Here is a 14,263-nt window from a genome sequence, read left to right on the forward strand (position 1 = left end):
CACACCCGATTCAGGAACATGCCCCCCCCAACCCCCGCACCTTCCCTGTCTAGGTGCCCAGTCTCAGGCCTTTACCCACATGATTCAAACAGTCAAACTGAGGCCCAGAGAGGGGCAGGGACCCACGCAAGGTCCCAGGGGAGGGGGCATGGGAGAAGGTTCAGGCCTCAAAGCCAGACTCTGGGCCCCCTGTCCTGTGTACCTTCAACAGCACTGGGAGGCAGCCTCCCGAGGCCTGAGGCCGATGCCTGAATTTTCCGGCAGACAGCCAAGCTCCTTCTCAGCCCCCTGCCGCCACCCGTCAGGACAGCATTCCCGGCGACCCAGCTGAACCCTCTGCCCCTTTCTGGGCTCACCTCACAGGAATCGCCACCAACGTGTCCTGAATAGAGTTTGCACTGGGTTGACTTATGTCCCCAGAACTCATGCCCACTAGAGCCTCGGAATGTGACCTTGCTTGGAAGTAGGGTCTTTGCAGATGGGAGCCATTAGGATGACGTCGTATGGGATTCGGTGGGCCCTGGTCCAGTGACCGCTGACCTCGTAGTGAGAGGAGAGAATGAGGGACGGAGGCACAGACTGGGGTGCAGCGCGTCCAAGCCAGGGCCGTCGAGGGCCACAGGCCACCACCAGAAGCTGGCAGAGGCGAGGAAAGAGGCTCTCCTAGCGTCCTGGAGGGGGCGACCCTGCTGAGGCCCTGACTTCACCAGTCTGACCTGTGAGACAACCTGTGTGTTGTAAGCCCCCCATCCCGTGGTGCTTCGTCCCAGCATCCTTCCGGAACCACTACCCAGTGTAAGGGGGGATTCCTGGGGTTCGGAGGACGCCCTCTGTTCTCCCTGCCCCGCGTCTAGCTGTCTATGGCCGCGCAAGCCCATCGGCACTCTTCTCCCCTTCCCCCGAAGGGGCAGATCCATGCTTGTCTCTCGGTGCCCTGGAACGGTCACGGCCCTCGGTCCCTCTATCACGTCTGCTTCGGGCCAGAGGCCTGTCACAATGACAGGATAGTCCTCGGGGTGGGAATGTCTCTGCTTCCCCCAGACTGGGCTCCTGGAGGGCGGGAGTCAGGGCCCCTCCTCCGCTGTCCCGCGTCCCGGGCAGGGCCTGGGCAGGTGGGCCGGGAGGAGAGACCACCCGCCGGGGCTGTGTCGGGCAGACAGGGAGGCAAGGCTGCAGAGTGTGGGCACTCGGGGCGGCAGTCTCGGCAGGGTCCAGGTGCACACTGGGGCTGAGATCGCCTTCTGCCCCAGTGTGGCCTGTCAGGCTGGTGAGGACGGTCTCAGGGGGCCCAGAAGCCCGGAGCCCATTGGCCAGGCTTCCTGGGAGAGCCGGGGCCGATTTGCATCAAAAAGAACACTGGCTTCATTGAAATTCTCCTCGCCTCCCGTGAAACAAAACCACGAAGAAAAGGAAAGTTTTCATCCTGAGCAACTTCACCCCTGAGGATCGTTTTGAGCGTCTAAAAATAGAGAGGAAATGGGCCTCTTTGGGCCGCTCCAGTCGCCGCCCCTCGGCCCAGGACCCGCCCCCACTGCCCACTCAAGGCCAGCCTCTCGCCCAGTGGGGCACCGAGCTCTTGAGCAGGTGCCCGCGGCAGATGCCACGCAGCTCTGTAGCTGGACGCGGCTGCCCCCGAGGACCCCAGCATGCCAGACAGCGCAGAGGCCCCGCAGGCCAGCCAGGCCCCCCAGGAAAGCTCGGCAGCGAGGTGAGCCAGGAGTCAGGCCTGTGTCCGCGCTCTGGGCTAGGCTCTGCCCCGTGGACCTGGGCAAGCGGCTCCATCCTCTGAGCCTCAGTCTCCTCATCTGGGAAATGGAAGGAAGGGTCTGGAAGAGCCCTGGAATGAGCACTGGCTGGGATGTGAGTTGTTTGAGCTGATACTTGTGTCCACTGCCCTGTGTGGCCAAGAGGGGCTCAACCGAAAAGGGAGCTGCCCCCCAGGGACGTGAGCCAGGGGCTGCCGTGGAATGGGGGAAGGATGCTTCCGTCCTTAAGAACCCTTCCCTGTCTCCCCCAGGGGGCCTCTAGCATGTGGGGTTGATAAGAGGCAAGGATAGGGAGAGCTCTAGCTGTCTGTGTGACCTTGGCAGGTCCCTGCCCCTCTCTGGGCTGCAGCCTCCCCAAAGCCCTTGCACTGTGCATATTCACTAATCTGCGATTCACGGAAAGCAGATTCAATTAGTCAGACATTTGCTGGCACCCACTCTGCCCCAGGCCCTGTCCATCCAAGGAGCAGGGGATCCTGAGAAGAAGGGACCCAGTCCCGGCCTCAGAACGCCCCAGCCAGGAGGCAGGGAGACGGCAGACACCCTCCAGGGTCCAGACATCTGTGCTCTGTGCCCAGAAGGGGCGCCAGCCGAGGAGGAGGAAGAGACTTCTAATTGGGGGCGCTGGCCATGGTGGAAAGACGTGAAGGAAGTCAGGGACCTCGGGGATGGGAGAGGTCGGGGCGCTGCGTGTGGAATGGGAGGTGGACGGGAGTGGTAATCGCCAGGTCTGAGCTCCAGAGTGAGTGGCCACTGTTCCAACGGGAGGGGCTCTGAGGATGGAACGAATGTTAACGAGCCTCAGAGACAGAGGCCCCTCCAAGGGCTGGGCTCTGGGTCTCCAGGGAACCCTCCAGAAGCAGGGGGTCCTTGCCTGCAAGGCCTCAAGAGCAGGAGGTCCAGCCCCTCTCCCCAGACAAGGGCCACACACAGAGGGTCAATAGGCCCTTGAGGTAAGCTGGCCGGAGCTTCCTCACCCAGGGGAGGTTCTGGACTGCTCAGCACACGGGGGGTCCTGCCACCTCCTTCCTGGCGGCAAAGCGCTCATAGGCACACCTTGAAAGCTCAGCCCTTGTCAGGAAGCACCAAGCTCTGCTAGTTCTCCGGGTTCCCTGTGCCCGAAAACGAGCAGTCAAGGTGGGGGTCAGGAGCCCAGGGTTTCCTGAGGTCCACCGAGAAGGCCCATGGTGACAAGGGGTGGCAGAGGGTCCTGTGCACTCGCTGGGGCCTGGCCACTCTGGAGGAGCTGGGCAGGGGGTCCACAGAGGCTGAGCCTGCTTTGCAGACACTATGAAAAGGAGGCCGTCAAACGGGGACAGAGCCCCTGTTAGGGACAGAGGGCTGAAAACCCAGAGCTGGAGGACCTGCCCCTCTGCTTTCTTGCTTAGAGGCTTTGGGTAAGTTGTCTAGCTTCTCTGAGCCTCAATCCCACCCTCTGTGCCCACGAAGACAGAGCGCCTGACCCCCGTTGACCTCGCAGAGAACTTGGGCAGATCCTATTAGCTACTAGCCAGTGTGGATGGCACGGTTCCAGAAGCAGAAGGGCCACCCTCCCAGGCATGGGAGACGTCCTGGCAACGCCGGCCACTCTCTTAGCAGCCCCAGGCGGGGGATGGTCTTGGGTTCCCAACCCGCTCTGCTCAAGACCTGCTCTGACCCCGGGCAAGACGGGCTCTCGGAGCCTCTGTCCCCCTGTCTGTCCCATGGGGGAGATGCTCCCGCTCCGCCAGCTTTGCAGAGTAGCTGCAAGGAAAGAACTCGATGTTGTTCTGAAGCTCCTCTCCACCTCTCCGCCCTGTGCCCCAGAGACGGCGGGCCTGCATTCCTCCAATAGCCCGAGAGGGGCCTTATCTTCCCAACCCCCTTCCCAGGGCTGCAGAGGGGAGGACTGGAGGTCGGGGGGTGGGGTGAGGAGGCAGGAACTGAGAGCCGGAGGAGGGTTTGCACACCAGCCTGACCAAGATGAATTCCCTTTTGTGCCAAGCCAATGGCAGGGCTGGCGCTGGGAGGTGTGGGCAGGGTCTGGGGGGAAGGAGCCCGGCCAGGGCCAGCGGAGCTCGAAGCCGCTGGGCTGGAGCTGGGTCTGTGCCCTTTGACACTGTGGTGCTAGGTCACGCCACACAGGAGGACACCACTGCGTGCGTCCGGGGCCCCTGTTAGAGTCTCTGTCCAGGACAGATCCCAGCCTCCCCGAGGCTGAAGAAGCCCAGCTTGGAGGAGGGCCTTCAAAGGAGCCAGGGAAAGGGGCAGTTCTGGGTCTGTAAGGCTGTGGATGCCCGGGGGGCAGGCAAGGGCACCATGTGGCTGGAAGGTGTGGTGTGGAGGGGTTATAGGCAGCCATCGGACCGGTCAGGTAGGGCCAGGCTAACTTCTAGGTCTGGACGGGCCGGTGTGGCCAGACTAGGGGCAGCCAGGCACGAGGGCAGCCGTGGCCAGAGGAGGGGACCCTGAGGAACCCTGATGCCAAAGAAGCAGCAGAAGCAGAAGAGAGCCCAGTCTGGGGGGAGAGGAAGCCAGCAGGGCGGGCTGGAGGCTGGAGGCCGGAGACAGGAGCCTGCGGGGCCGAGTCTGGCCCAGGGAAGGATGGTGAATTGACCACACTTCCCCTGGGCTCCCAGCTGCCCCTCCCAGCTCTGCCCACCCAAGACTGGGTGCAGAGAGGAGGTCCCTGGGAGCCAGGGTTGTGGGGCAGGCCAGGGGGCTCCTGCAAGCCCAGGGAAAGAGGCTCTTCTCACTGACAGAGCTTTCCAGGGAGGACAAGGGGTGAGCTCCCCATCGCTGGGATGTGCAAGCCTAGAGGGACAGCCAAACTGCAAATACTAGGGGGAAGGATACAGGCATTTTAAAGAATATGGACTACCCAGGGCCTTCTGGTTCTCCCCAGCCTCCTCCCTGCTTCCCTGTGGCACGAAGCACGGCTATGGCAGGGGTTTTTTGTTTTTGTTTTTGGTATCTTTATTGTTTTTCTCTGCTTTCATAAATACACGTTCATTTATTGAAAATCATTCATTGTTGACTGCGTCAGGCACTATGTTAAGCACTGTAGAGGATCACAGAAAACAGGGCGAGCTTCTGACCTAAGGAGTTCACATCCTTGCAATGAAGACCCGCATCAAACAGTAATTATACAATGACTTGTCATTGTCCCTGGGATCGGTGAAGGAATTAAGGAAAAGAAAGAGGAAGTGTGATCAATACCACCAAACGGCTAAAATGGCACATTTGTGTTATATATATTTTATCACAATAAAAGGTATCTTTAGAATGTTGGTAATTTTTTTAAAGATATTATGGACAGCATGTAACAGATGTCCAACCTAGACTCCGGGGCTGGGGAAGGCTTCCTTAGGGGAAGCAACACCTAAGCTGAGACCCGAAAGGTGAGTAGGGGGTGATTAGGGTAAGAGCTTTCTTTCTTTTTTTTTTTTTTTTCATAATTTTTAGTCTTTTTTTTAAAGATTTTATTTATTTATTTGACAGAGAGAGACAGCGAGAGAGGGAACACAAGCAGGGGGAGTGGGAGAGGGAGAAGCAGGCTTCCCACTGAGCAGGGAGCCTGATGCGGGGCTCGATCCCAGGACCCTGGGATCATGACCTGAGCTGAAGGCAGAGGCTTAACGACTGAGCCACCCAGGCGCTCCAGGGCAAGAGCTTTCTAGGGAAAAGGCACAGAGTGTGCAAAGGCCCTGAGGTGGAAAGGAGCTCGTCGTGTTCGAGAATCTACAAGGCCAGTGGGCACAGGACAGAGCACTTGGGAGTATACGTGCCCCAGGAGGGCCCGGGGCTGGTGCCAAGGGTGCCTGTACAAAGGGCACATCGGTGGAGTGAGAGGCCCCAGTCTCCAGACATCTGACTACAGATCTGGCTCCTTTGGGTGCAGGTCAGCCCAAGCCAGCCCCGGGTCCTTGCAGGGGATGCCAAGTTGTTGGCCGGGGACAGCAGAGCCTAAGCTGGCCTGGAGTCAGGACGCTGGGCCCAAAGCTGACTCACTCTGTCCCCAGGCAAGCCCTTGAATGGCAGACTCTCAGGTCAGTGGGGTTTTTTTAGGTCACTGAGTCTAACCCACTCCATCACAACATTCACATATTATCAACCTACCCTGACTTGAATACCTCCAGTGATGGGGAACTCACTACTTACTTCTTTGTCCCTGCAAAAGACATGGTTTCATTTAGAGAAAGCCCTGCATCACCCTGGGTCCTGGCTCCAGTCTCTCCTCCCAGGCAGCCCTGGCTCCTTGCAAGGGAGCTTGTGAGGGACGCTTGAGGGCAGGGCTGGGACAGTGCTTTGGAATCTGTGAAGGTCATGACCATGTGAAGGACATCCAGGACCTAGCTTGGACTCTAGCCCCAAGAAGCTCTAAAATAAGACTTTACATCTGCAGAATCTAATAGGTTGTATGTTTTGTATTAATGGAAGCAAATTTTTCATATGTGCAATGCACAAAGATGAGTATAACTTGATGACTTTGACAAAAAGCAAATACTCCTGTACTCAGCAACATGTAGAAATACAGAACGTTTCGTCATTCCAGAATGTTCTTGCACTCCCTGGCTGTCAACCGTTGCCCCCTCTTATGTAAGCAGCCAGTTAGGACAGACAGTGGTCTGGCAATCCCTGAACGTCTTGTCGACGGGATCACACGGCACAGGCCTTTTCCTCTCGCTCACTGGGAGGTTCACCCCTATGGCTAAGTGCTCGGCCGCCCACCCTTCTGCCCTGCGGAGTGGACTCCGCTCCAGGCTATCCGCAGGTGGATTATCCATTCTTCTGCGGAGGACATTTGGGCTGTTTCCAGTTTGAGGATTTTATGACTAGAACTGTAACGAACATGCTTGTGTAAGGTGTTTGTGACATGCGTCTTCATTTTCTTGGATCAGCCCCTGGGGATACTACTGCTGGTGCAGGGCCGGGGGATGTTTGAAGAAGCCACCAGACGTTTTCGCACGTGCTCGTACCGTCCGCCAGCACTTTCTGCTGCCCCACGTCTTTGTCAGCGCCGGGAGCGTTACTCTTTTTACCACTGGCCACTCTGCTGGGTGAGCGGTGGAATCTTCTTGCAGGTTCAGTTTTAATTTCCCTGGTAACGATGTCGAGCATACATTCAAGTGCTTACTGGCCATTCGTCTACATTCTTTTGTGAAGTGTCTATTCAAATCTTTAGCCCATTTTGTAATTGGGTTCTTAATCCTTTTGTTCTTGTTTGCAGAGATTCTTCATATGTTCTGGACATCAGTCCCTCATTAGATAAATGTCTTGCAAATATTTTCTCCCACTTTGTGGGTTATCTTCACTTTCTTAATGGTGTCTTGATGAATAAACATCTTTTTTTTTTTATAAAATCCAATGTATCTACTTTTTTCTGTTATGGTTAGTGCCACTGTGTCATTTCTAAGAAATCCGCCTATGCTAAGGTTTTAAGATACTTTTCTATGTGTTCTTCCAGAAGGTTGATAGTTTTAGCATTTATATTTAGGTGCATGATCCATCTCAAATTAATATTTTTCCACATATTTATTCAGTTATTCCAGTGCCATTTGTCGAAAATAATTTTTTTTTCACTATTAAGCTGCCAAGGCTCCTTTGTAAAAAAAAAAAAAAATCAATTGACCGTATACGTGTGTGGGCCTATTTCTGGACTTTCTTCCACTGAGCCAGTCTTCTATCCTGACGTTCCTACCAAACTGTCTTGTCTGCCTTGGCTGTGTCATAGGTCTTGAAACCAGGCAGTGTTGGTCCTCCATGTGGTTTCTTTCTCCTGCCTGGGCTACGTCCAGTGCCGTCAGCAGCCTCTAAGATGTTCCAGGACTCTTGCCTTCAGGATTCCGTGCAATGGCCCTCAGCGTTTCTGTGTATTTCTCTGTGGTGCATTCCTGGTGGCTTCAAGGCAGTCAGACCTCTGACGAGTTTGGATATAACGAGTTTCCCTGACCCAAAAAGCACGTGTCCTGAGAGTCAGGGGAAACCCAGATCACCTCTTAGGATCTAGCCTTGGAGACCACATAGCGTCGCTGCTACTACGTTGTATTTGGTGGAAGCCAGTCGTTGGTAAGGCCCGTCTCCGAGGAGAGGGGAGTGGGACACAGCCCCGCGACGGGAGGGCGTGAGAGGATTTGCAGACCTGATTTCCAGCTATCACAGATGTGCGGTGACAACTCCTCCCACCTGTCATTTCGATGAAATGTCATCACTTCATCATTGTTTTTTTTGGTTTGTTTTTTTTTTAAGATTTTTATTTATTTATTTGACAGAGAGAGACACAGCGAGAGAGGGAACACAAGCAGAGGGAGTGGGAGAGGGAGAAGCAGGCTTCCCGCGGAGCAGGGAGCCCGATGCGGGGCTCGATCCCAGGACCCCGGGATCATGACCTGAGCTGAAGGCAGACGCTCAACGACTGAGCCACCCAGGCGCCCCACTTCATCATTGTTTTGAAAGCTACTTTCACTGGAAAGATTGCTCCCGGGTGACCATTTACGTTAGCACTTTCAAGTATATGGTCCCAGGGTCTTCCTGTCTCCTTTTACTTACGGACAGTCAGTCATCGTTTCTATTCCTGTTTCCTGTTAGGTGACAGGTTTTCTCCTCCACCTGCCTTGGTTGCTTCTACAACATTGTGATTTTCAGCTGTTTCACTGGGATGGATTAAAGTGTGGGTTTACGTTATTTCATTTAATGCAGATTAAGCTCGGTCATCACGTGTGACTTCTAGGTTTTCCATCTAGAATTTGTAGGCTGATGGTTTCACCAAATGTTGAGGGAAAATTAGACATGATTTTTTTCAAATTGTTTTCTGCCCCATTCTCTTTCTCCTTCTCAGGGACTCTGATTAAAAGTACATTAGACCATTTGTTACTGTCCGACAGGTCACTGAGGCTTTGCTCATTTTTTTAAATTGCGATATAATTTATCTATCATACAATTCACCCGTTTAAACTGTAAAATTCAGTAGTTTTCAGTATTTTCACAGAGCTGTGCAGCCATCACCACGGTCACTTTTCGAGCATTTTTGCCATCCCCAAAAGAAATCCTGAACCTCTTAGCAGTTACTTCCCATTGCCCCTCAAGCCCCCAACCCTAGGCAACCACTCATCTACTTTTTGTCTCTATAGATTTGCTTCTTCTGGGCATTTTATGTCAGTGAACTCGTGTATCATCTACTGTGAACGGCTTCTTCCCCTAGCAATGTTTTCACGATTCAGCCACGTTGTGCTTCATTCCCTGGACGGCCAGATAACATTCCGGTGCATGGGTGCGCCCGGTCCTGTTCACCCACTCATCAGCTGGAGGACATTCGGGCTGTTTTCACTTGATGGCAACTATGCATGATGCTGCCATGAACACAGGCACAGTGTTTATCTGGACATGCCTGTATTTTTGTTGGGTATCTACATGGGGGTGGGACCGCTGGGTCAGAGGATGACTCTGTGTGTAACTTTTTGAGGACCCGCCAGACTGTTCCCCACGGTGGCTGCACCACCTCGAGTCCCCAGCAGCCGTGTGTGAGGGCTCTGATTTCCCACACCCACCCGACACTGGTCATTATCTACCTTTCTGACTACAGCCATCCTGGAGGGGGGAGGTAGTGTCTCGTGGTTTTGATTTCCCGGTGGCTGACTGTGCTGAGCATCACTTCATGGGGCGGTTGTCCATTTGTGCATCTTCCTTGGAGCAACGTCTACTGAAACCCTTTGCCTGGTTTTAATCAAGTTACCTGTCATCTTAATTGAGTTGTAAGGGTTCTTTGTATATTCTACATGTAATTCTCTTATCAGACGTATAATTTGCAAATGTTTTCTCCCATTCTGCGGGTTATCTTTTTGCTTTACCTATGGTGTCCTTTGAAGCACAAGAAGGCTTAATTTTGATGTAGTCCAATTTATCTGTTTTTTTCTTGTTGCTTGTGCTCTTGACATCATATCTCAGAAGGCTGTGCCTAGCTCAAGGCCCCATAGACTTATATTTTCTTCTAATAGTTAAAGTTTTAGCTCTTACCATTAAGCCTTTGATACATTTTGACTTAAATTTTTAAAAAGATTTTATTTATTTATTTGACAGAGAGAGACACAGCGGGAGAGGGAACACAAGCAGGAGGAGTGGGAGAGGGAGAAGCAGGCTTCCCGCGGAGCAGGGAGCCTGATGCAGGGCTCGATCCCAGGACCCCGGGACCATGACCTGAGCTGAAGGCAGACACTTAACAACAGAGCCACCCAGGCGCCCCCTATACATTTATCCTTATGCCAGTACTACGTTGTCTTAATGACTGTAGGTGTGTAGTATGTTTTGAAATCAACAGGTGTGAATCCTCCAGCTTTGTTCTTTTTCAATATTGTTTTGGCTATTCTGGGTCTCTTGAATTTTCATATAAACTTTAGACCAGCTTGTTAATTTCTACAAAAAAGTCAGCTGGGATTTTGATAGGGGTTATGTTGACCTGTAGATCAGTTTGGGGGGGATGGTATTGTCATCTTAACAATATTAAGTCTCTTGATCACGAAATGACTTTCCATTCGTTTAGATCTTAATTAATTTCTTTCAACGATGTTTTGTTATAGTTTAATTTAAAAAAAAACTATTTTTTCTCTCTATTCTTTTGATTGAATTATTTCTATCATTCTGTCTTCAAGTTGACAAACTTTTTTTCTGATAGTTTCAAATCTGCTGTTAAGCTCATCTGGTAAGCTTTTCATTTCAGAGATTGTACTTTCCTTATACTTTCTATTTTCATGTGGCAATCCTCCATTGTTCATCAATTATGTCTATATTTTTTCTTTAAATTATCAAACATGTGTTAGTAACTGTGTTAAAGTCCTTGCATGCTTATTGCAACATCTGCGTCATCTCTGAGTTTGTTTCTACTGACTGCCTTTTTTCTCGATTTTGGCTCAAATTTCTTGCTTTTTCAGATGTCTGGTCATTTTTTGTCATACGTTGGGTATTGTAATGATAGGTTAGGAGTATGTTGATTTAAAGGATTTAAATATGCATTTGCATTCACTAGTGTCTCAGCCACAGGGCTCTGCCTTTCTGAGTCAGTCGCTCCTAAGAAATCCCATGTTGCTGAGCTGTGTGCAGAGGTTTTGGGAGCCTCACAGAGACCCACCCAAGTTTAGGCAGTGCATATGATACTTCAGAATTTAAAATCTGGAGTCAGGGGCGCCTGGGTGGCTCAGTTGGTTAAGCGACTGCCTTCGGCTCAGGTCATGGTCCTGGAGTCCCGGGATCAAGTCCCGCATCGGGCTCCCTGCTCGGCGGGGAGTCTGTTTCTCCCTATGACCCTCCCCCCTCTCATGCTCTATCTCATTCTCTCTCTCAAATAAATAAATGAAATCTTAAATAAATAAATAAATAAATAAATAAAATCTGGAGTCAGGCTATCTGGCTTTGAATCCCAACTATTCCAATTACTAGCTGTATCACCTACAGCAAATTACTTCATCTCTTTGTGCTTCCATATCCCATATAATGGGGATTATAATTCAGTACCTACTTTATAGGATTGTTGATGTAATTGAATGACTTAACATATGTAATGTGCCTGCCATCTACTAAGTGCTCAAGAGATGTTAGTTTGAACTTTTAAAAAAGTGAAATGAGGGGGGCTCCTGGGTGGCTCAGTCGGTTAAGCGTCTGCCTTCGGCTCAGATCATGGTCCCAGGGTCCTGGGATCGAGCCCCGTGTTGGGTTCCCTGCTCAGCGGGGAGTCTGCTTCTCCCACTCCCTCTGCCTGCCACTCCCCCTGCTTGTGCTCTCTCTCTCTCTCTGACAAATAAATAAATAAAATCTTTAAAAAAAATTTTTTTCCAAAATATTAGTTGATGGAGGGGTGTAATAAAAGGATCTGATGGTGGATGACAGAAAATGGGAGCATGGGGTGCCCACCCTTCTGCGCCTTACCCCGTTTGCCCCTGCCCCACCCAGGAGGCCTGGGATGATCTGGGATAGCCTGTTGGCCAAGAATATGAAGTCTGACACTCACCTGCCTGAATTTGTAGCCCAGGTCTGCTAACCAAAAGGCCTCGGGAAAATCTCAGTTTCCTCACCTGTGAAGTGAGAATAGCGCTAGGAAGCACGCCATCGGGCCGTCCGAGGGTCGCTTGTGTTCGTGTCTGTACAAGGCCACAGGAGACGCCACACGAACGTTAGCAACTGGCTCTTTACGTGATATTATCACATCTGCCTGTTCTCCCTCTGCCCCCTCAGGCCTAGGGGCCTCACGACACCCCATCTGGTAGCCTTGTCCCTGCCTGGGGCAGCGGAATTCCAGCCCAGGTGCCAAAATCACCCTTCCTTGATGAAGGCAGCCCCAGAGAGGCCCAGGGACTCACCCACAATCACCCATCTGGAGCAGATCCCAAGCCTAGAACCCACAGGTCCCAGTGCCCAGAACACTTTTTCTTGGGCAGGACGGGATTGCCTCCCAGCTCAGTCCGGGTTTTGCAACACAGCCTGGGGATGGACGAGTTCATCTCCATGCAGGCTTGTGAGCTTTGTCCCGACAGGGTTGGAGGCTCTGGGTGTGGCCAGTTGGATTAGAAGTGAGCTGGCTGGCTGGCCCCACCCAACATGGCAGGAGCCTAGGTGGAGCTGGGACCAGCCTTTGGGGCTGAAGCCTCTCCCCAAACACACCTCTGCGGGAGCCTTGCACTGGGGGCTCAGTCCCCAGGGTGCCTGCCCCAGATATGTTCCTTCTAGCGGTGTGAGGGACATGGCTTCGACCACCCGTGCCCTGTCCTCACCCTTTCTGAGAGACCATGGGTCCCTAGAAGTCCTCTGCCTGACCAGGGTTCCCCGGGAACTGGTCCGTCCTGGGGCCCTGGCTGCTCCCCCTTGGGGCCAGCCGCCTCCACGGCACCATGGCCTCGGGACACATCCTCTGCCTCAGGTCAAATAGTCGAACCTTCTCTCCTTGCCAACTGTCTCCTTTAATTTCGCTGTATCCCCTACCCCAGCCTCGGTCTGGTAAGCCCAGTGACCTTGAATGCTCCTCTGGTCACTGACCATCACCTGACTGCTGTCACCTCTCAGCCTTCGAGGCAAGGCCCCCATGCCCCCTCTGTGGGGGCTGCTGAAGCACTCTTCGCGGTAGGAAGGAGGACCCCCCTGGAGCTGTCAGACCTGGGGAAGGGACAGATCATTTCCAGCTCCGGGAATATGGGCTTAATTCAGATTTTTATTTCATGGTAGGCAGTTATGTTTAACAAAATAACACCCAGCCTCTATGCTAAGTGCTCTGGGAGGGGCTCAGCCAGGGCAGCTCCAGAGGGTCTCTCCCAGAGGGCTTCCTGGAGGAGGGGGTTCTGAAGAACAGGAGGCCGCTTGTGGGTTTTGCAAGGGGACAGAAAGTGATGATTACACATTTCCCAAGCCATCCTGATCCTGGAAGAAGCCTATTTACCCAGGCTCCTCGTCCATTTAGGAACTGTTTCCAGTTGCCCCGGGGGTGCTGAGAGACCCAGGCATGGGGTTGCTGCCAGCTCTTGAACTGAGGACCTTTCTGATGCCATCCCCCACCCACACCCATGCCCAGCGCCAAGTCCAATCATTAATGCCGCCGCAGCTCAGCCCTCAGCAGGAGAGCAGCGGGAGGAGGGAGGAGTCATCCGTGTCCCAGGGACAGAGGAGGTCTGCGTTCCTTCCTGGGGTTTGCTGGGGCTGGGAACCCTTCCAAAGCACTGGTGGGGGGTGAGGGGGGCTTCTGGCAGGTTCTCAAAGGGGCTCATGACCCATAGAGGCTCAGGGCTAGGACTCCTGACCCAGATGGTCAGGACAGCCTGAAGTGGCAGTGGGCATGCGCTGTCAGGAAAGGAGAACTTTAAGGAACTGGAATTTGGTGAAGGGCAGAATTTTCTTGAAGTGGGTGCGCGGGCATTGACCGACCAGCTTCCTGGGGTAGTCGGGAGGCATCTGACATCTGACTGGGGTCAGGGCCGTCGAACCACCTGTGTCCTGCCCCTGGGCCTTCAGGTGCGGCTATAATTCCACCTGAACGCCCAGCGGGGCCCTGCATGTCTTCCCCTCCCCCAGAGGCAGTCCGGACCCTGAAGTTGTAGCTTGCAAGGGATCGCTAAGGGGTGGGGGCCCCCAGGGCTGGAGGGGCGGCTGGGAGGGGGTTTCCAAGGAGCAGGGACCCAGGTGTTAGAAGGTTTGGGTTTGATGCCACAATCCTGCCAAGTCCCAGGGTGGGGGAAGAAGTGGAGGGGGCACGAGAGGGCAAGGGGCAGGGGCATTTGCTGCCCTGGGACGGGAGAGAAAGCTGTTTTATGATGCAGATAACGGGTAAATCTAGCGCGCGTAGTGTCCTGGTTCTGGAGCGGGTCACAGAGACCCGGGATCCGATCCCTGCTCGGCCTTCTTGCGGGGCACGCGACACCGGGCCAGTCTCAGGCTCTCCAGGCCACTCTGCTGCTCGTCTGGAGCCTGGGCTCTGGAGAAAGCCTCCACCGCAGGGCTGTAGAGAGCATGCAAGGAGCCGGCGCGAGTAAGGTGCTTGGCACAGC

General features: G+C 53.4%; 1 protein-coding gene across 1 annotated transcript in view; it reads left to right on the forward strand.

Annotated features, from left to right (window-relative positions):
* The first annotated feature begins 1,544 nt into the window (after positions 1–1,544).
* ACSBG1 (acyl-CoA synthetase bubblegum family member 1) overlaps positions 1,545–14,263 on the forward strand; it is a 43,860-nt gene continuing 31,141 nt past the window's right edge. Inside the window, exon 1 of the mRNA XM_032392041.1 lies at positions 1,545–1,708. Within this exon, the coding sequence (XP_032247932.1) occupies positions 1,647–1,708 (62 nt within the window). The 5' untranslated portion in view covers positions 1,545–1,646. The remainder of the gene's footprint in view (positions 1,709–14,263) is intronic.

The sequence above is a fragment of the Phoca vitulina genome, unplaced genomic scaffold, assembly GCF_004348235.1.
Source record: "Phoca vitulina isolate PV1807 unplaced genomic scaffold, GSC_HSeal_1.0 scaffold65, whole genome shotgun sequence".
Lineage (NCBI taxonomy): Eukaryota > Metazoa > Chordata > Mammalia > Carnivora > Phocidae > Phoca > Phoca vitulina.